The sequence below is a fragment of the Venturia canescens genome, chromosome 11 (assembly GCF_019457755.1).
Source record: "Venturia canescens isolate UGA chromosome 11, ASM1945775v1, whole genome shotgun sequence".
Lineage (NCBI taxonomy): Eukaryota > Metazoa > Arthropoda > Insecta > Hymenoptera > Ichneumonidae > Venturia > Venturia canescens.
The window spans coordinates 7,192,560-7,214,680 of NC_057431.1; the positions used below are offsets into that span (position 1 = coordinate 7,192,560).

The 22,121-nt window shown below is 38.7% G+C and overlaps 2 protein-coding genes across 5 annotated transcripts; both read right to left on the minus strand.

Moving 5' to 3' along the window:
* Positions 1-1,433: 1,433 nt before the first annotated feature.
* On the minus strand, positions 1,434-8,687 carry LOC122418475 (uncharacterized). Of its 2 annotated transcripts, none has more exons than XM_043432717.1 (2): positions 8,576-8,646; positions 1,434-4,312 (listed from the first exon to the last, which is right to left on the minus strand). In XM_043432717.1, the coding sequence occupies exons 1-2, from the start codon at positions 8,594-8,596 to the stop codon at positions 1,922-1,924; spliced, it is 2,412 nt and encodes an 803-aa protein (XP_043288652.1). In that variant the 5' UTR covers positions 8,597-8,646; the 3' UTR covers positions 1,434-1,921. The 2 variants fall into 2 exon arrangements, 1 of the variants encoding a protein (XP_043288652.1); XR_006262510.1 differs by lacking the exon at positions 1,434-4,312 and adding an exon at positions 7,424-7,588 and having other exon boundaries at positions 8,576-8,687.
* Positions 8,688-12,057: 3,370 nt separating this feature from the next.
* Positions 12,058-18,297, minus strand: LOC122418481 (uncharacterized). 3 transcript variants are annotated; one of them, XM_043432723.1, is made up of 7 exons: positions 18,162-18,297; positions 16,064-16,327; positions 15,531-15,792; positions 14,829-15,169; positions 14,043-14,333; positions 13,366-13,535; positions 12,058-13,268 (listed from the first exon to the last, which is right to left on the minus strand). In XM_043432723.1, exons 1-7 carry the CDS (start codon positions 18,162-18,164, stop codon positions 13,178-13,180), a joined length of 1,422 nt encoding a protein of 473 aa, XP_043288658.1. In that variant the 5' UTR covers positions 18,165-18,297; the 3' UTR covers positions 12,058-13,177. The 3 variants fall into 3 exon arrangements, with proteins under 3 accessions (XP_043288658.1, XP_043288659.1, XP_043288657.1); XM_043432724.1 differs by lacking the exon at positions 18,162-18,297 and adding an exon at positions 17,344-17,460 and having other exon boundaries at positions 14,043-14,303; XM_043432722.1 differs by lacking the exon at positions 18,162-18,297 and adding an exon at positions 17,344-17,460.
* Positions 18,298-22,121: the final 3,824 nt, after the last annotated feature.

A 22,121-nucleotide genomic window follows, 5' to 3' on the forward strand; every position in this document is an offset into this window, starting at 1 on the left:
ATCTCTACTCACGATGGGATATGTTTTGAAATCATCACGAGTTGAGATATTTTGTATTAAATATCTTTTTATTTTATGCATGAACAAAGTCTCCACTATTTAAGGTAACTCTGTCGCCAGGCTCAGTTCATAAAATTTAAGAAAAAATGTTGTACGCTGAACACTTGAACTTTAAATAAAGGGCTGTGTAAAATTTCAAGGTCGTTTATCGACCTGATTTCAGAGAAATGAATTATAAAAATTGGGTGGTTTTCGTTAAGGAACTTTAAAACGGCATACAAAACCCAACTTCCGGTTGCTATGAAAGCCTATATTTGCATAGAAATTCATGAAATCCTGGAAAAAACTGCAATTCGTATGCTTAAGACTTGTAGTGACCTAATACTCCCGATAAAAGTTGCACATATCGGCCATTTTTCTACGGAATATTAAGCTCCATTTGAACTTCCGGTATCGCTACGATATAAAGAAACGTGACAGGAAGGCAGCAGCTGAGTGTAGTCCTAACCTCAATTTGACAGATCAACGGAAAAGAGAAAACGTTGTTGGCGAACGTAAACCTAGGAATACTGCGCGAGTCGTTGGACACGTTTTTTTTTCTCATTTTTATAATTCAATGGGAACATTCATTTAAAGGATTACATATGGAAAATTTTACTTAGAAATAATACTTTTCCATATGTCAAAAATATTGACTACGAGTCTCAACTGTTAGCAGTGGCATGACTAAACTGAAGCGATAGAGTTACCTTAACGATGTCTTAACGGTACAAAAGTCTAAATAATTATAAATTGATCAAATTTGGTGATAATGTTCTTCAACATCGAGTGCGAAAACACAATTTTTTTCAAAATTTTCTTCTGCTTAGTTATCGAGTGATTACGCATTAAAGCAGATTTCCTTATGCCCGGAATGTATACCTAGAAACGCTATGCTTATACACGTGAACTTTATAGTGATCGATTACTCGATAGCTGTACAGAAAAAAAATCTCAAAAAATTTGTATTGTCAAATTTGGCACTAAAGAATATGTTCACCAAATTTTATAAAATTCTGATCATTTTGAAATTTTTTATGTTTTTAGCATGGTTTAGCATGGCAACGTTGTAAGCCTGTACCAAATATCCTTAAGGAGGTTGGATCGCGACGGTACAGTGTTGCCATGCTAAACCATGTTAAAAACATTAAAAATTTCAAAATGATAAGAATTGAAATTTGGTAAATGTATTCTTTAAAAATATATGTGAGAATATGATTTTTTTAAGATTTTTCTACTACATAGCTTTCGAGTAATTGAACACTAAAGTTCACGTGTATAAGCACAGAGTTTACTACAATTATACATCTCGTGCATAAGAACTTCGATTTAAGGGCTAATTATTCGATAACCATGTGGTAAAGAATTTTGAAAAAAATTGTATTTGTGTGCCTGATGCCAAAGAATGTTATAACCAAATTTTGTCACATTCTGATTATTTTGATTTCGTGATCAAACCTCCTTAACACGTCTAGGCAGATAACATAGATCATTAATGACAAAGACACATTGCATTTTATCGATTTTGCAAATTTGAGTAGAGTCGTAGAGAGGACGGTTGTTATAGTGCCGAAAAAGTAGTAGGTGCTAAAAATTCTAACGCTATTGCACATTTCCCAAAATTAAATACTATTGCTCGTTAAGGATCTTAGAAACGAAGAAAGAAAGACTGCAAAGAGAGATGGTTTTCTCGTTAAAACTTTCATGGCACTGAGAAAATCATATTTCTCAATCGTTAAAAACTCGATGTTTCGAACGCTATAATAAATCAAAGTTTGCAGTACAAGTTGGAGGTGAGTGGAGCAAAGCGCGGAGGCGAGATTCGAGGTGAGCACGATGGAGCGTCGAGGCTCGTTGAGCGCTGCAGGAGTCGACGGGGGACTTAACTGTTTACCTTGTAACTGGTGAATCTTGGATCCTCGATGATCTGAACACTTTTGACTTTTTGTTTGCTAGCTTTCCTCACGTAGCTCTCGGACGGAAGATTTTTGGAAAATTGTTCATTGGCCTCGTAGCCGAGGCTTGGTCCGTTTGGGTTATCATAAGGACTCTGGTTGAGGGTGTCGAGCTGTTTGGCAAGTTGGTTCGCGATCAGTGGGTTCTGGGAGTACTGGCTGAGGCTCTGGGCCAGTTGGGTCAGCTCGTAGACCGGATTTTGCGGTGCGTTCGAGGCTGCCTGGAAGCTCAAAGGCTTTTCGTAATTGGTGTTTTCGTAGTTGGCATTCTGGGCAATGCTGCCGGCATATTGGGTCAGATATTGTTGCAGCAAGGCCTTAAGGTTGATGTTCGGCGTTGGTCTTTGCCGGATTGGCGAGGCCCCGTCGACTCGAAGAATGATAACGGGGATCAAGGAATTTCCAGCTTGGATGAAGGTCGGCTGGGCCTTGAGGATCGACGAGGGATCCCTGATGTACTGGTTGATCGAAGGATTGTAATTCAAGAGATTCTCGTAGCTGAGCAAAGGCCTGGGCTCTTCGGTGGCCGAGCGCGTTCTCTCGGTCGTCGTCCCACCGCTGGCGAACACTTTGCTCAGATACTTTTGAGCCTCGGACGAATATTTGGAAAGCACTTTCGGCGAGAGCTCGCCACTAGGAGTGAAGAGGCTGGCGTCGCTCGATGGAGTGGTGCTTTTGATGCTCGGCTCCGTAGAGAAAGTGTACTCCGGATTGGGGCTGTTTACGGCGTACTTGGAGACCGGACGCTGCTCCGTAGACGTCGTGGCGCCGTACGAGTCCTTCAGGACTCGTGGCTCGTCGTTGACCAGATCCGAATAGCCGGAAGGTGGAATCGCGCCTTGGTTGTAGCGGGTCGAAGTCTTTTGTCCGTATTGACCTTGGAAAGTGGGTTCGTAGGGTTGAGCCTGCGGCGCTGGCTGGACTCCTTGGCTCGCCAGACCGGCCTGGCTCCCCAGCGAGGCGGAAGACACGAAGTGGCTGGGTCGCCCGGGCCGCGGTTGGTCGTTGGGGAACTGGGCTGGGCTCTTGGAATGGATGTTGCTTAAAGGTTTGCTTGGAAATCGGTTCTTCTGGGAGGCGAACCTGAGCTGGGGCTGGTACTGGAAACTCTGGCCGGAAGTGACGCCGCCGGGAATCTGGAAAGTGCTTCTGACCTCGTTGCTCTGGGACGGTGCCGCGCCGGGCTTCTGCTTCGTCAGGAACTCGTTGTAAGCGTTTACGTAAGAAGATGGTGGAGTTTGGGACACTTTGCCATCCGGGTATTTCCAGACTATCTTGTTCTCGTAACGGACGCCGTTCTCGATCGTGAATCTTGGAAGGTTGGCGAATTGAGCTAACGGCGACTCCGGATGGTAGGCTGGATGGGGGGGCCTCTGGCTCGTCGGGCCCTCCAATCCTGGCCTTGGGGTGACGTTCCCACTCGGAGAATTCGAACTGTAGATCGCTTGGTAAGCAGAGGCAGTCGGGGTGACGAAAGAGGGCGGCGCTACGGTCGAGTAACCGTTGTAAGGCCTCTGCGACGTTTCGGGGATCTCGTAATAGCCACTTTCGTAGGGGTTGGCTTGGTAGCTTGGCCTCGCCGTGGCGAAGCTACTCTGGCTCGAATCCTGAGAATTCTGTCGGTAGTCAGGCGTGGCGTACGCTTCCACCGGAGTCCTCGGGCTCGTTCCAAAGCTCTGATAGTTGTAATCGATCTGCGACGGCTTGTACAGCTTCGTGCGTTGCCCGAAGACTGGCTGGGTGCCCAAGGGTCGGTTCAGTTCCGCCTTGACGACTTGCCCGCTCGCCCGATTCCCGGGAACCGCTTGATGGACCTTGTTTTGCCCCTGGCCGTTGTAATTGCTGCTGGCCTCACCAGCGTGCGATTTTTCCCCAGTTGGCTTAGCCGACTCGATAATCGTCTTGGGTAAAAACGGACTTATCGACTCTTCGATGCTCACACTCGTGCCCGTCTTTCCAGCCGGAAAGTAGTAGTTGTATTTCCCAGTGAAGAGATTGTTGCGCGCGAAACCATGGCCCAGGTGACCCTCGATCGTTCGCTTCGACTTTTCTTCCCCGGATGACGACGAGTTCTCGAGGTCATTCGCGAAATCCAGAAGAACTATGGGCGGCAATATCGACAAATGGCCGTCTTTCAAACCTCGTGGATTTCCCTCAATTATTTTCAACCTCTCACCACCCTCATCGCTCTCCAACACCCTTTCGATGTCTTCGATCTCCTCCCCTCGCTTTTCCGAACTCGAAACCTCCTCGAACTCTGCTTCCTTGCTCGTTGATGAGTCCTCGCAGGAGACGAGGACCACCAGGACCAAGTTTAACTGAAAAAACAAACATTTTTATTGGTTTTGCCTTGAAGAGGTCTCACAGCAGTTTCCTATTCACTGCTCCAGGCCTTTCTGAAACTTCATCTTTTTCTAGCCACCCAATAACCATTCTCTTCGCCACGAACAAAAAGTCTTGGCTTCATCCTCGCTCCTACCCAGGAGCAGCCAAATGTCAAACCGAATTTCCCTTCATCGCGCCGTCCATCCAGAACCATCGGACACAAAAGAACCCAGATTTTCTGAGTCTGCCAAGAGCCTCGACAGCTCGAGTCGGAAAGAACCTTGGAAATTTCGTTTTCGACCAAATTAATTGCTGAAGTCAACCAAAAAAGCGTCTGACTCGAGGGTTATTGACGAAATCTCGAGTCGACTGGCTACTCCTCGAGATGCTCGTGTTTCTGCGTGGCAAACTGAGCGTTGAAAAACGAGTTATGATCTCATGGAGAAAAGGTATTTTGCATGAGTGCGATTTCCCATCGGATGGTCAGCGTTTGTGTGAGCTCCATCTTCCAGTCGAAGCATCATCGCTCGCGACGTTCTCTCTCTCTCTCTCTCTCTCTCTCTCGCTCACCAACCGATAATGGCATTCTTACTTTCACCCGATATATTCCTTCCTGACTCGCGAACGCCTTTACTCAGACTCATAACGGCGGTTCGAACTCTGCCTGAATCTTTCACTCCGTCCACCTGTCTGCTGCATCAGGTTCAACGATCGTCCACGATTAATGCTTCGCGGAAGGCCCGAGAAGAAAAACCAGAATGAAGAGAAACCTCAATTCCAGGAGGCCTGGCCTCGTGTCAACGTTCACGATCGATCTGTCATTTATCGTCATTCGTATCACCCCCCGTAACGAGCTGACCTCTAATCGTTCGTTGCACCTGACCCCATGGTGCTAAAGGTCATTACAGGCTTCATTATTTTTCACAATATTTTCCATAAGGCTCTGTCCTCGTCGTAGAAACCGAGAGACTCGGAGAAATTTCTCCTCATCGAATGCTCATTTTTGTTTGAAAAAATGCTAGTTTTTATTATCATTGTGTGGGCAATCAAGGCCTGGATTGCAATGAGCGAAAAAACGTGATTTTCTTGAATTTCTCGAGACGTGGAAATGAATGTTTAATGAAAAATTGTGAACGACATTCGTTAGCAAGTACTCTCGTGCACTTGTAAAATTTTTTTCTTCAAAAAATTTCTCAAAATGGAGGAACTCCAGCTGTGTTCCAGTGGCACCTTTTTTAAGCATTAATTGCAGTGATGATAACGAAAAAATTATTAATCCGATCCACACCAAAATTATGCCACTTATTTATCATAATATAATAGCTTGGGCTTGGGCGAAGGATTTGTAAAAATGTTGATTTAAAAATTTTCGATTTTTCATCCCATCACAAGGCCTTAACTCCAGGAATCAACGTCTTTATACATTTTCATATTTTTTTTCACCCAATAATCGTGAATTGAAGCAACGATTGTCTTTGAGTTGGATGGAAATTGTGATGGTCCAATGAAACAAAAGTTACTTTATCATGGTTTCGGTGCAACGTAACGATTTTGGGATGGAATATTTTGAAACTCGAGTTTATATTCATGTCGCAATTCTGGCCGTGCAACTTCTTGAATCTTTGTGTTCTTTCCCGTGATCAAACAAGTTTCGCTAATCGTCTCATTGCTTCTGGTGTTTTTCATCGCGTTTTCACCGCTTTCTTTAAACGACGCGTTCTCCCTTTTTTGTCTTCAACGTTACTGTCTTTCATGGACTCGTTCCAACGAGACCCATTAATATTTCAAAAGCGCAGCAACTCACCGTTATGAGGCGCCAAGTAAATATGACTGACGAGTCACTTTAGAGGCCACAGAGAAACTGTGAAATGTAAATGTTTGCTGAATACACAATTTTTATGTTTTACACGGAATTCTCAGTTCTTAAGAACTCAAATTTCACAATGAAATTCGACGATCTTAGAATCGAAGGATAAAAATCTCTTCAAATAAAAATGCCTCGAAAAAAATCTTTCAAATATTTCAAATCCATATTTAATTTTTTTAAATTTTTGTTGATTCTAAAATTTTGACAAACTGGACGAAGCTCTCTGCAGAAAAGGACGAAAAACGTTGCTCGTGAATCGAAAAATTGACAAAAATTTGGCCAAATTTAAAAAATTTTTTCATCAAATGATTAACGATATTTTGAAGACTTTTTTACTATTTCAAATCCATGCTCAAGTTCAGCAAAAAAGTTGGTTGAGCACGTGCAACAAAGTATTGAACGATTTCGACAAAATTTCGTATCCAATCGAGATGATTCGAGTGAGAAAAGTGCGAGTCGAATAGCATTTTTGTTACTTAACGAACTGAGCGATACTTTACGAAACTCAATTTCAAGAGACAATTTCGTGAACTCTTAATTTCTTAACCGATGGAAATAAACGAAGTAAATTTGTGAGCATCGACCAATGAAGATTTGCAAATTTTTTAATTTTTCACTTTTTATTATCATCGCGATTCCTAAATGATTTTAACGGTCGCGAGCACGTATGAAAAAATTTACGCAAAGCGTTCGAACCGCTGACCACACTTCGGGCAATATTTCACTTCGCGACTTTCACTGATGCGAGCGAGAGCAGCAGCATCTTCGTTTCTTCATACGCGTACATAAAAATTATACGTGCGTCTAGAGATATATATTTACAAATGCTCGCAAAAACGAGCACCGACCGACACGTCGAACACGGTCATGTGTGGCTCGGAGTATAAAAGTACGGAGTTGAAAAAACTTTCACTACAATTACGAGCTTAAATGTCCGGAAGTGATTCGTTCGAGAATCCCCAGCCAAAATAATTGTCAACGACGATGCTATCGTTGCTTACAATTCCAAGGAAATTGGAGACGCAAATCGAAAAATTATTTTCCGCTATTCGAAACTGAGTTTTCAAAAGTTCTTTCCATTTTTAATTTCATTTCAATTAAATAATTATGAGATGAAACAAAAATACAAAAAGTTGGTTTCATTTAGAAAATTTTCCATTTTTTTAAATAATCTTTTCTATCAAGTAACATTTTTTAAATGTTGATTCAACGGTTTCATCAATTTTTGTGCCACAATTTTTGAGTGATGCGCGATTAACATTTGGTGAATTTTTATTTTGATTTTTATTTCGAATTATTTCGTCCCAAAATTGTCAAAAGTTCCAATAAATTCGAGACGAAATGGAGTAAAGCGCCGTTCGTTCGAAAGTGTTTTCACGGGCAGTTGACCTCTCGATCGAATCTGAAAAATGTTCGTGTTGAAAAATGGCCGACGCGCGTTTCAATGGAGTGATGAGCTATCAAAAAATCTGAATGGATCGATTACGAAAATCTAGCACCTCGTTCCCATTGAGCGGATGTTACGGTTCGTCAAGTACGAAACAGCCTTTCTAAAGCAGATGATCGAACGAGCCGAGCACAAATTGAATTTGAACAACGATCGTATCATTATCGAAGAAGAAAAATTTGAATGAACACACGATCAATTTTTTTTTTCATCGATCTTCGAATTAAATTCTAATTATCGAAGAACAAAAAAATAATAATAGTAACAATGAAAATGATCCATTCATCTTGTAACCTTCAATGAAAAAAAAAAAAAAAAAAACTAAAATATCGAATAATGAAAAATAAAAAAATAACATTTTTCCATCTAATTTAAAATTATTTTCGTTATCGAAGGATAAATGAAATAAAAGAAGAAAAAAAAAACGATGAAAATTTTCCAATAATTAGAATGGTTGTCAGGACAAAAACGTGCAATATCAAACGGATTGACGCGAAAAGAATAAAATTATTTGATCCACCCTGGAATCACGATTGAAATAATAATTGTAATTATCGAATAAATTAAAACAAATAAAAAGCAACGAAATTTGTCGTTTCATTTTTCTATCAGCTATTCGAGCAGTGCAAGAAAATAATGAACAAGGAAAGAAGAAAAAAAATAATTCCGAATGAACGGCAATAATGAAAATAACTAAATTCGAAATTCATAATAACTGAGAGTTGGATTCCATCCAACCATGAGGCATCGTTTCAAAATATCATTGGATAACAGAAAAAGAATAAAGTCGAATCTTACGTCAGCCCAAAAGGCAATAAATTTCATCAAATTGCGAGAAAGAAAAACGCGATTTGCCACTTCCGTTTGACAACCAGAAATGAGGCATTAGTCCACGTAATTACCGAGGAAAAAGTATAACGAAAAAAAAATTGGCCAACTTACGTATAATCCAACGAGTCTCATCGTCGTCGTCGAGGATCCTTAATGTGGCGGCTTGCACGGTTGACGGTTCGCCTGCGTTTGGTGATACTGATGAAGCCGAGGCCACAGCATCCCACCTTATATGCCCTCGCTCCTCGTTTGAGAAGGACACAGCGCAACAGTTTCACTTCGTATGGACCATACGGATATATGGGTCTCGGGCAACTCGGCGTCGCTTCCCTGTGTGTGCACTCTCGTACGAGTTTTCGAATATTAAACACAGCGTCGAATGCCGGAACATTTCCACTCTTTCCTTACAGACGAGACCGAGAGAAACCCCCCAATGACGTCTCGTGCGGTTCGCCAAATTTTTCGCTTCCCAAACGACCAATTTTTTCACACTTTTGTGTGCGTGAGTACACAGCGGTCGATCGGGATCGAATTTTTTACCTGCGTCGAACAAAATAGTCCAATTTTTAGTTTTTTTTTTCTGTTTCTCAACATTTTTATTATTCCTCGAAGGTGAAAGTCGCGACCCTTTTTTGCGGAGCCACTTTTTAGAGCCCCTAGAAGTTTGGGCTATTTTTAGATCAACTCGTTCGTCTGTGTCTGCCGAATTGTCGGAGTTTTTTTTTTTTTTTTTTTTTTTTCAAATTCCTCACGAAAGATGCTCCAAATGAAAGGACGAGAAAAATTATTCGGAATGGACAATTGAAGGTGCGGAGAGAAAGCGAAAAAACGAGGGATTTACAATTTTTTTTTTTTTTTTAGCTTCCAAACCTTTTGTGAGAAATGTTCTAAAAATTGGCTTAAAACACAGTGAAAAAATAATGGACAATTGAAGTTCCAAGAGAAACGAAAAATTATGGTTTTGAGAACGTAAAATTGCAAAAAAAGTTGGTTTTTATTTCCGAAAAATCTAGAGTATTTTGTAACGATTTTTGGAATGTTGATGGAGTGAGGATCAATGCTTGAAAATTCGTTCTAGAGAAAAGGCAAAATTTTTAAAGATTCGTAAATGCTGTAACTTTCGAACGATTGATAAATTATTTTCGGAAATTAACTGCACGTAAATTCGCCAATTGCACGTATGTTTTTTCACTGAGCTCTCGCAAAATGCGAATGATAAACTCTTACAGCCAGGGGCTCGTTTCCTTCGAACACTTCGATGGCTTTCTCGTTCGACCAGTCACGTTTTCTCGTTTAAAAAGCAATGTGCGCAGAGGCAATATATCCTGAAAAATATGCGAGAATCATCGAGTGGAAAATGAAATTTACGAGAGAAAATGGGGTGGAAAACGAAAAACATAAAAATTTTGACTTGTCAATTATGCAAATTCATTGATAATTATTTTTCGAATTGAAAAAAAAAAAAAAAAAACGAATTTGTAAATATCTGCTGAAACATTTCCTCGGTTTTCGGACGACCGAATGGTATGATAAGCGAATAAATATCGAGAACCTTCACAATTCGATTTGCTGAGTACCAAAATTTAAAAGTCACCATTTTATCTCAACAAAAATTCCATCAGTGAATCGATGAATAATTTTACTTTTCGAATTTTCTTCAATTTTATGAGAATTTTATATTGTGCTCTTCTCAATTAATTTTTTTTTTTAGTTTTTATGTTTTTCAATGCTTTTTTTCTCTTCAAATCATATAATCGGTATTTTTTAATTTTTTCTATATTCGATCTAAATCCGTATAAATGCCTAATTTTATATTTCATTATTATTCATTTTCTGGTTTGACCAAATTTCCTTTCATTTTCGATTCATTCATTTCTTTTTTTATTTAAATTTATATTTCTGTATATTCTCACTTTTGTTTCAATTCTTTTTTTTAAATTCGTTATTTTTGTATTTTCGATCACAATGAGTGGTCACAATGAGAGTGGCACGATGCGTGAATTAATGAATTAAAACAAAAAAGATATTCGAACGCCAGTCGACGGGGAAACGTTTCCAGTGTGTGTGTGTGTGTTTTTTTTTTCACCAAGCACAAACTGACATTCGTTAGACAAAATTTTTATCGCTTTCTATGAAATTAAAAAGATAAAAAAAAAAATTAAAAAACAAAAACAAAAACAAATAGAAGAAAGAAAATGATGAAAATAAATGAGGTGTTGAAATGGGACGAAGAACACGGAGGGGCGTTAATAGAGCTTGGCTAAATGATAACTCTCCGAAAAATTAAGCGCCTATTCATCGTGTCATATGACTGAAACATCAAGAATAATTGTTGATTACAGCGTGTCGCGTTTTTTCGTTACGCGCTCGGTCTCTCAGGTGCTCTGGAAATAGAGGGAGAGAGTTATAGGCATCAGTTACGGTGCGGCGACGGCGTAGAAAAGTAAAAGCGTCCTCAATGGCCAAGTCGTAACTCATATTATTACGCGGAGGATCGGGAAAAAAGAAATAAATAAAAAAATGAAAAGAAAATCTAGGCAACGAAAAAAGAAGAAATTTATTTTAAAAATCTCGAGAAATTTCAGGAGAACATTTTTTTTTTTTTTTTTTTTTTTTTTTTAATTACTATTTTGCACAGACTTTGAGGTTTTGCTTTTTTATACCGTCTGCGGAATGCGATGAAAAAATGTGTCGAAGAAAATTCTCTTATCGTGACAGTCAGAAAAGCATTGCAGGGAATAGTGATTTTGGTTGGAGGACGATTTTCAGTTCCATCGAAAAATTATTTTTGTATTCTCAGCCCTGAAAGTTATTGCTCGCTACTACGTCTGAGTTGGGATAAAAAATGTTCGATTTATTGTAAGTTTTCAAAAAACTCAAAATTTTCTTCTGCATTGCTTCGAGAAAATTTTGACGTAACCCCATTTGTGGTGTCGAGCAAAAGAAAAAATCATTTTTTGTAACACGAAATGAAAATTCGTAATTCCAATTTGGTTGAAGAAAAATGGTCAAACAAGAAAATCTTTGGAAAGAAATCGAAAGTACTTCGCTCCATTTTGGCAAAATGGGTTTGCAAGTATAACGACCCATAAAAGTATCGTTTCTTGATAAAAATCTTCAATTAAATTGCACCTTGAACTCCTCACTTAAGTCTGCATTTTAGATTCCATTCTAACCTCGAGTTCGTTGATTTTTATTTTCGATCGAAATCTCAATTTTCCAGCCTGGAAACTCTTCGTTTTTTCGACTTGGCTGAGAACTGAAGAGGAATAAAATTCATGACGAAATATCGATGAAATTCGAGATAAAAAATATTGAACCAGTTATTAATGAAATTGATAATTAACAATCACAATGATTTTCAAAGATTTTATTACAATAAAAATTATACAAAAATACGAAAATTCCATTACAAGTAGTATAATTCTGTCTTACGAAGCCTCCGCAAGGCTTTCAAAGTAATGGCCTTTTTCCTTGATCTCGCGAATGGACCCTGAAATTCCAAGCTCTACTCTAATGAATCGATTCGTCAAATAGATTTTCCAGAATTGAGATATTTTTCTGACCCCTTGCGGGGGATCAGAAAATGTGAGGTCGAAGGTGACATTTTAAAAAAAAATTACGTTTCCGAAAAGCTTTTTTTTGAGCTTCTTAAAAACTCCGTATTTTCAAAATGTTTTTAGATAAACTTAGAAGCCTCCTCAATATTCAATCGATTGGCAGTAAAATCGAAAAATTTCGAAATTTTCATCAGCTTTTAGAAAAACAAACAAATAAAGTGCGAAAGAAATTCCTGAGAATTCGTTTCAAATTTTTGCGTTGTTGTCGTCAAATAAAAAGTATAAAAAATCTAAAAAAAACGACCCAAAATTGTCGTTCAGCCACGTGGAACATTGAAAAATTTCACAAAAAGTTTTGCGTACAAGAAAATATCACGGTTATTGTTTATTGTAGAAAAAGCCACCAGGGATCTCGTAAACTTCGACAAGAAATAATTATCTTTCGCTATTCACGCTTACACACACATTCACTTTCGCAGGCACAAATAATAAAGAACCTCGGGAAAAGGTGATCCAGAAAACAAGTGCATTACAAATTCCATTAAATGTAACACAAAGTGGATATACGGACAAGCTTGAAATCATAATAATCTCGAGATAAATCTTGCCTTTGTTGATCTTCGATAAAAGACTAGATACAACTTGCCTTCGGCTTTCCCCGTACGTTCAAAAGAAAAAGTATAACAATGAAAATGATAACAAATGCTTTTCCAATCGTTCTGTAAATTCCCTATTTTTCGATCATTTTTGCAGTTATTTATATACTCATTTGATTGATTATACTTTCGTCGAATATTTGAAAGAATGATTTCGAATTTTTCGAATAATTCTTAGCAATTTTTCGAACCGCAAATATTGTTTTTTTGTCCAAAAATCGTGCAATTTTGCTCGATTCGAAAGAGTCTGAATTTTCAATCGAATTCTCGTATAGTAATTTGTAGAAAAAGAATTGGAATAAAATTAATTTGAATTTTGAATAAAAACTGATTAATTTGGAATAAAATGAATTTGAATATTGTATTTAAACCGTAAAATGGTTAGAAAGGCTCGACGACTTTGAAGTTCTATGAGCACAGCGTCGTTGCAATGTTTCATAAAAAAATATATTGCTTAATAATTAGCTGCATTTTTCTATCTCGTTTGAATCCCCAATTTATTGGATCTTACGTTTTTTATAGGACTGAACATAAGTTACTTTAGAGGGTAGAAATCCACGCTCTAGTCTGATCGGTCGTTCTCGATATCTGCAATTCAAAAGAGTGAAAAATCGAATTGAAAAAATGAATATTAATCAAAGTGGAAAATCATGGGAATTGGTGAAAAAAAAAATGGAAAAATTACCTTTCGGAATTTTGTGCTGCGAGAATGTTGCTCGGTATGTAAGAATCGAGGAGTGATCTTGGCTCCTCAGAATGCACCAGTTGATTCTGAGTGTAGTGAGAATCCGAAGATTTGAAATCCTTAGCAGGCAATCTTGGTAAGTCGAGTCCAGTGTCGGGAGCTTCTGGGACCTAAAAAGGATTCAGCAGATGTCACAATCAATGGGAACTCAAATAATGAAACAAATATTTTTCGAACTTTGTATTCTGTGATCGAATAAGATCCTATTGAAATCCGGAGCCTTCGAGATCAATTCAGTGCATTTTTTTTCCATCCAATTCAATTTTTTCTTACTTACTTTCTGGGCGAAGACATTTGGACAAATGAATCGATTCAACGTATAAATAAAAGAATTCAACCGGAAGGTTGTCAAAAAAAATAATTGAAAAACAAATATTCAATTTTGTAAATTTGTAATTGTTTGTAATTTTTTTCTAATTCAATGAAAGAATTTTAATTTTGTCAATAAAAATGTTCATTTTTGTGCCAAATAAAATAAGCAATGAAAAAACGCGCGGTGACTTAAACTTAAAAAAAAAAAAAAATCGAAAATTCCATTCCCCTTGAAGCTTTTTGTCGTCGGATAAATTTCCTCCAAAATTTCTGAAAAATTTCCAACACAAATTCAAGGAACTCACACTCTCGTAATTTTGGTGAACGTTTTCATTGCCGTGCTGCTGGTAAATTTGATTGCTCCCATGAGGAGCGTAATTTCCATTGGATATTTCGTATTTAGTGACTGACTGATGTTCGTACGGAGCATAAGTCTGCGCATGTCCGGTCTGACTCTCGTAATTCTGATTGAGCGTATTCGAGTCGAGGTGAGCGGTTGATGGACGATCGTACAGACTCGAGTCGTGACTCGATCCTATCGGGACGTAAGTCAACGCACCTGGCTGCTGGGTATAAACGATTTCTTGCAAATGGTGCTGAACGGAAATTAGTTGGGAATTAATCTTCAAAATCACTAAAAAATGTCATCGACGAATTTGCATAATTTAAAAAAATAAAAATTCATTAAGAAAAATCAACGATCTGGATTTCAATGAATTTTTTGATACTCGTATGAATTTAATGAGTTTATTGAATTAATAAATGGGAATGTTCGAAAATACTATTAACTTTTATTTTTCGGTATTGAGCAAAATCAGTATTCGTATTTAATTAATTAACCAATTGATTGTTTGCGTGTGAAAAAATTCGGATGATTTTGACTGAAAAGCGCGATGGCAACTGAATGAATTTAAGGAAAAATTGATAATAATGGAATGACTCTGACTAAAAATCGATGGAATTAATTGAAATAAAAATCGATAACCACCGAATTAACTCAACTGAAAATCGATCGTAGTGTAAAAAAATTCTTGAATAAATAAATTGTTTAATAAAAATTTATAAAAATTTGTCGGTTATTTTTTATTTACCGATTGTGGCTGAGACTGACGCTGGTTAAGAAGCGGCTGAGAATAAATCAATTTGCTCGGCGGCCTTGTAGGTAAAATGGCCTCAGTCAGCAGCGGAAATTTGGTGGACGAGTGCGGAGTATACTGAGGCTGAATTTGATAGGTGATTTTGGAGTTTGAATAAACTGGATCGCGTGTCAATGGAGCCATGTAAAATGGTATCACGACCTGTTGATCCGGTTGATTCAGGAGGCCATGAAGACCCGGGTTGCCGTGACCTTTGGAAACCAAGGGCTGAGGCCCTGCGATGTGGGGATAGTAGGACAGCAGTTGTGCCATCGGTATATTTACGTACAGCGTTTCTAGAAACGTGCATGTTTTCATAAATTTCAAAGAAAATGTCAAAAAATGTCACGACAAATTTTCCCTTGCAATGAGTTTTGTCAACACAGATTTTTTATTTTTCAAAAAAAAAGTGAGCGCTCGAAATGTACGATTCGTAAGTTAATTTTATAAAAATAATTCATTTTCCGAAGGAATTTATGGGAAATAAAAAAAAAAAGTTGTTTCCCACTTTTTCTGTTTTAATAAAATGGAGAATTTTTCTCTACCAAATTTGGTTAAAATTTGAAATCCATTTTTGTTAAAAGGTTGAATAATTTTTGCTGTTTTAGTGAAAATCGGAATTCGAAAAGAAACGGTTTTTCAAAATTTGATGTTCACCTTTATTTGAATTTTTGGCGAATTTATGGCTAGCTGTTTTCTGTTGCACCGATTGATAATGATTTCCCACGCTCACTTCCGGTTGATAGTACAACTGTTGCTGGGGCGGCGCTGCGTAGGCCGAGGTCTGAGAAATACTTTTCGGAGCGGTCGTTTCTACTTGTTGTGGATATTCGACATAGCGAATCGGTTGCGATGATCGCTGGTAGTCATCGTTATCACTTGAGTATTTGATATCCTGCTGATAACCTTCCGATGGCATCTGAAAATATCCGATTTACCAGATTTGGGAAAAATCTCCAATGCGTGAGAAAAACCTCGAGTAGAAATAAAAAATGACATTGAAAGTCATAAGAAGGGGCGGGAAAAGTGATGAAATATTAAAAATTTAAAAGACTAATTTGTTCGAAGAGCCATTTTTTTATGATTCGGCCCAAAGGTCGTTTGTTGGCAATAAAATTGTTCATTTCCGTTACTGGAGGTGATAAAACGTCGATTATGTTGCCTCGATAGATCGTAATAAAATCACTTACAGAATATTTGTCCTGCAATTGCTGCGGGGTTACATAACTGGAAACATCGTCGTTGTTTTGGTATTGACGAGTTCCCTGTTGATATTTCGACTCGGTTTTGTCCGGTTTAGTAGAGGGAACACTGTACGAAGAATCTTGGGAATTTATATTTTCCGTGTCCGACTTGCTCTCTGCGCGCAAATTATCGCGCTCGATGTCCTCGAGATCGATCTTCTTCTCGGCGAAAGCAACCGCGAAAAAAAGGCCCAAAATTACCGCGAACTTCTGCAAAAGTCAAATACCACAGGGTTCATTAGTAAAGAAAAATAATACGATTACCATGAGGCCCAGAATTGTAGAGCGATGAGGCCCTGAATTTGGTGAGGCCCAATTTTTTCTGAAAGGCCCAAAATCCCTGAGACTTTAAATAGACAAACTTCGCTCAAAGAAATCCTTCAATGTGAATAAAAATTCATCTGAACATTTAAAATTCAAAACACTGGGACTCAAGGATTGAAATGGTGAGCCGGTAAGGCCCACAATAAAAAATGACGAGGGCAGAGTTTTCCAGTGGACATTCCTGTGACCTTTTGCCATTGTCGGATGATGCTGCTCTCAATTGTCCAACTATGTAAGGCCCAGGATTATAGGACTGGAGTCCCAAAAAAAAATTGATCCAAAAATTACGAAAGTAAGGCCAATTGTGCGGAGATTCTCGTCCAATCACACGAAGCTCAGAATTCTGGGACTCAAGGCCCCATATAGTGAGAAAATAAAACGCAAAATGATCGAGGCACAAAATTAAGGGACTTGTGACCTAAAAAATTTTAAGAATGGACTAAAAATGAAGAAAATACGACTGACCACGAAGAAATTCTCATTCATTCGTACGAGTTCCGCAATTTTGGGACTTGAGGCCCAATTTGGCCAGGAAATAAGGCCCAAAATGATGAATGCCCATAATTATGGGACCCAAGGCCCAATAATTTTCAAAATGTGGACAAACAATAACAAAAGTAAAACCAACCACAAAAAGATTCTCATCCAATCATACGAGGCCCAGAATTTTGGGACTTGAGGCCCAATACGGTAAAAAAATTAAACAAAAAATGACGAAAGTTATTTTTACACGAGAGACTCTTCGAAGCAACGCTGGCCCCTCGTGAGGCCCCAAACTGAAGAAACGTGCAAGGCCCAAAAGATAATAAATCAAAAAGGATCGTTCGATGTCTTTTATTATGATAAATTGGTAAGAGGATCGACAATCAATCAATCGAAGTAACGAATGAATGATGCTTTACCACATAATAATTCATTGTTGTTCGATCGGTTTATTTGAACAACCGCGATAAAAAAAAAATGCGGCACAGGAAGGGGAACTTGTAGGGCCCTCCTCGAGTACACTTTCACTGTTCGCGATGTTCTGGGTCATGTATCCGGTATGGACCAGTCTTATATACTCCTCACAGTGGCTTTCCGATCTGACCACTCCCAGAGGGAGCGCGGGGGGCGAGCGAGTATGCACAGATTCCCGGGGCCTTACTTATTCCTCGTAAGAAGTAAAAGTGTTGGATTTTTTTGCTCCTAAGTGAATTTCAATGTTTGCGGAAGCGTTACAGACCCGATGCCGTTTTTTGCAGTTGGTCTCAAAAGCAAAAGAGTAAAGTGAGCAGAAAACTCGTCTCGATTTTCAAACTCGAGGGCAAAAACTTTCCGATCTCAGCTCAACTCCGTCCACCAATGCGACACGATAACAAAATTTCCATTTACTTTGCGACATCTCGAACGAGAAGCCCCCAATTACTTATTTCATCTGGAGCCTAGTGTAACGTCAAAAATACGTTTGGGCCCGACGAAAAAACTAACGTCAACCGACAAAATTTCCGGTCAATGAATTATCGATAAAACACGAAAAGCAATGGCGTTCCAACCGTTTCAACGTCGAAAAAAGCCTGTTCAACAGTCCCCGATAAATTCGACCCCAATTTTTCAGCCCCTCGAGTCAGCCCAAAATAATGAATCGAAACGAAAAATTTGCATCAACCATTTTCATCGCAGCTGACTTTCCTCATAATTAACGATATTTCAAGAATATTTAAAACGGAATTTAGGTACGCACCATTTCGTCCAACGGGCTAATGAACCGTGTGGTAACGTAACCGAAGGGTGGTGAAAAAAAAATGGTTGTGCACTCTCCGCAAAGGATCTAGCTCTACTATAAAACCAAATCGTGCGTTACTTCGATTATATAGCTTTTACCCCCACTTTGGAGCATCGTGCGCTCGAGGAAAGAGAACAAAACGAAAATTGTGTCTGGCACGACTCACGCTCCGGGATTATATTGGGTGTAATAATCCAATCCCTTCTTACCCCTCCCCGCCCCTCTCTGCGCTCGCCTCGCTTTGCCTCCTGAAGATTGTTCGTCCGCTCCGAAGAACGGAAGACGCTGAATTATCTCCCGTCCGAAGGTACGAAAGGCGCCTTAAGGAACACGGTCACATTCACTTTTGCGCGGAGGAACCCAGAAGTCAAGCGATGGGCCAATGAGCCACTGCCTCGCACCACGATTCACCCAGCCACGTACTCTGCCATATAGTGCAAGGCCACTTTCGTCCGGTAAGGTTGAACGTACCTTCGTCTCCACGCCCCTTAACCGTTCTTCATTCCTTGCCAAAAGCCCCTTTGGTAACGGCACTTCGGGGTTTTGCAATGCCAAGTTTCTCGTCGTTTTGACGATTCGGCTACGTTTTTTTTTTTGTCAACGAAAAGGGGAAAAAGTTATCAGGGGATTGGACTTGGTGAGATACTGTTCGGTGCGTGCTGAAGAAAAACTCTTTATTCAAATTTTGAAAGTTCCGAGATTATGGAAATGTTGATTTTCAATTTGTGATTTTCTTGAAACTTCAAGCTCTTCAAGGCTTAACGACAATAGTTTGATGGGTTATTGGGGAAATTCGACTTTCCTCGTGCAAAATGGATTAGACGATTTTTTAAGCTTTTCGAATTTGGTTAAAAATTTGAAAATAAAGTTTAATGTTTAATTAATTATTATTATTATATTAATTCACTCATTGTCAAATTAAATTAAATTAAATTAAATTAAATTAATAATTAATGATAATATAAAAAAAAAAGTAATAAAATAAGACTGAAGAAATAAGAGTTATTACATGAACTAAATTTTTACGAGGTCACGAAAAAAGAAGCAACACGCAATTCGTAACCTAAAATACCAACGAGAAAAAAGTAATGAGGGCTTCGGATGAATTGCCTCAATTACACTCCAGTAACTGGAGCATTAGAAGATTTGTCTCATTTTCGAGATACGATCGATGAAAAAAGTGATAAAACGTTTCCACCTGAGAAAAAATCAAGTAATTTCCTCGACGTCCAATTTGCCTTCCTTTATTTCCCCCGATTTCGACATTACACTTGGAATTTTTCTCACGAAAAATTGATGGAATAAGAACAACGGACGAAATGCCCGATTCACGAGCGTTAATGCTCGAATGGAACGTCCAAGATTCGTGCTACAGTACTTGTTTCATTGTGTAGCACCTTTTTCGCAAAGCTGAATTTGAGAAAGTGATTAAAACGAAATTTCGTATTACCGAGTGAAAGGATCAAGTTTACTCAACTGCTAGAGCTTCGTTTAACGATCTGCGAATAAAATGGACTGAACCATGGAAATTGGAACAAATTCGAGATTTTTTATTTCGAAAAAGGGAATAGATGACTTTTGATTTATTACACAACACTCTTTTCACTTCTTTTCAATGATTTTAGTTCAATATAATTAGCAGCACTGGGTTATGTTATTTAATAACGAAATTATTATCATTATTTTTATAGTTGCTATAATTATTACTATCTCGTCATAATGATCATTGGAAAAAACTGATTAGCAAACCTCCACGTAAATATCACAGGAAGAAAACATTTATTGTCACAGAAAATCATCTTCCAAATAACCTTAAAAGCTAAGAAAAATTCTCGTGTCAGAAAAGTCAATATAAAAGTCGCTTCCTGGATTCCATAATATCGGCTGATACAGAGAAATAATCAGAACGCGAAGAAAAAGGAATCGTGTATTTAATGAACGGTCCACTCTGACAGGTAGCTTCGATACGTGGGAAAATTAACTCACCTGCATTCTCCTCCCTAGGTACACACATCTTTCTAAACGTAAATTACATATGCATGAATGTACAGGGTGTCGCAAAAGGGAAGCTTGAAAACTCGTCGGTGGATAGGCAGTGACATTCCAAGGCGAAAAGTCCTTTGGCGTTTTCTTCTTGGACGAACGGTTGAAGAGTTTGCCATGAGTTAGCGACAGCGAATCAGAGAGGCCGAGAAGTTGGACGAGGAGTGGGGGGACCCCCCGCGCAACAGCAGCCGGCCGGGAGCGCATGCGCCCAGCACTCGCCACGCCCATTCCTTCGCAGACGCGCACTGCATTGGCTCACGATAATGAAGCGACAACGGGCGAGGAAAACGACGTAGAAAAAAATGGCCAAGGACTTATCGCGCCGAAATGACACGATCTAACCGCCTGAACATTTCCAAGCTCGAATTTCTGATCACGCTGTACATACCGCTCCGTTTGAAAGTGTCTACGGTCCAAATCATTATTTCTCTCTCGCCCATGAATTCTCATTTCACTTTCGCGAACTTTGCCGCTTTAGCCGAACATCGAGCCATATTCACACCGTAATTAACACTCTTCGTCCGTTTACTTTCGAGATTACAAGAGAGTCTCACGCCGATCCTGTCTCCCCTCGATATCTGCAGCGTCCCAAGTCCATCAAAGGTAAAAAGGCACTTTGGACATTATGGAAACTAGATTAACGTGCGTCTAGAAAAAACATGTTCGGCCAACGTTAAAATCAATAATTTGCTCGTCCCCTTGATGCTCGTCAAATTGGAGAGAGAAGCAGGCTTCGATGAAAATATTGACCGTCCCGGATCTAGCCTCGAGCTGTGTATTTCTCGATATAATTATACTCCTCGACGCATGCACACAGAACTTTAAGTAGAAAAAGTTCGCTTGTACGAGCATGTGATTATGGGACTTAAAAATGGTTGTCACTGTTTTTTAAACGACGAATCTTCTCAATGGTTGTTGAATTTTATATTCCGATGGGAAAACCTCAGAAAAATTGGAAAAAAAAAAAAAATATTGATCAACCGAAAATGGCCAAAAAATTCGGGCTGCTTTTTTGGAAACGTTTGGCTGAATCCAATGAGTTTCCGTTCCTTGTGTGATATACAAAATTAAAAATTAATTTGACGTGATATCGTTAAAAAAAAATTAAATTTTGTATTTTTTCTTTTTCAAAAAATCTAGGAAAAATACGATTTTTCCAAATAAATCCTCAAGCAGGTGCGAATGAAAATTCCATAGTTTCAACTCACGTTTAGCAAGTGAAAATACAATCCAAAGTGCAGACATAAGTAGATGATTTTGGAGTAAAATTTTCTGCCCAATCACCCGGTGGTAGTGAAATTTACCGTTGATTGTAAACTACCACGAAAAATTGATTTAAAAAAAGTGATTTTAAGACAGAAATTTCATGACTATTTAAAGCCGGTAAATTTTTCAGTACCAAGTGGCTTCTTCCGGAACGTTATGAAAGTACTTTTTCAAGATTGTGTAGACGATCAATGAGACTGGAACAACTCAAACATTATGTAATCGACTGGTAATCGCGGTTCGATGAATCGTCTGTAATTAGAGATTTTCTAAAATCACTGTAACTTTCTTTATTAGCAAAAAATGAGGTTTCATGTGCGGGGGGCAGTGGGGATGGAAGAAACAGATCGTTTAATAAAAGATCGATCGCTGATCAGTGCTCGATCGTCGATTAATCGTCGTTATTTCTCATTACTCATTGCTCGTCTCAAGAACAGAGACCAAACCGGAAGGAACGTTGTTCGTGTATCATGAATTGGACGTTCTTTCAACATTGTAAATATTTGAAAATCGCTTTAATTTCGATAATTTTACTGGCTTTTTCAATATTACTATTATTTACATTTTTCCGATGCTTTTTAGTGCTTTTTCATGGCAGAAGAGTAG

Excerpts from the sequence above, each read along its gene's own strand:
- LOC122418475 (XM_043432717.1), bottom strand. The coding sequence starts at position 8,596 with ATGAGACTCGTTGGATTATAC. Across the intron at positions 4,313-8,575 it reads TGAGACTCGTTGGATTATAC|TTAAACTTGGTCCTGGTGGT; the intron begins GTAAGTTGGCCA and ends TTGTTTTTTCAG.
- LOC122418481 (XM_043432722.1), bottom strand. Across the intron at positions 15,170-15,530 it reads CGCCAAAAATTCAAATAAAG|AAACGCTGTACGTAAATATA; the intron begins GTGAACATCAAA and ends GCACGTTTCTAG. Across the intron at positions 14,334-14,828 it reads GTCAGTCTCAGCCACAATCG|CACCATTTGCAAGAAATCGT; the intron begins GTAAATAAAAAA and ends ATTTCCGTTCAG.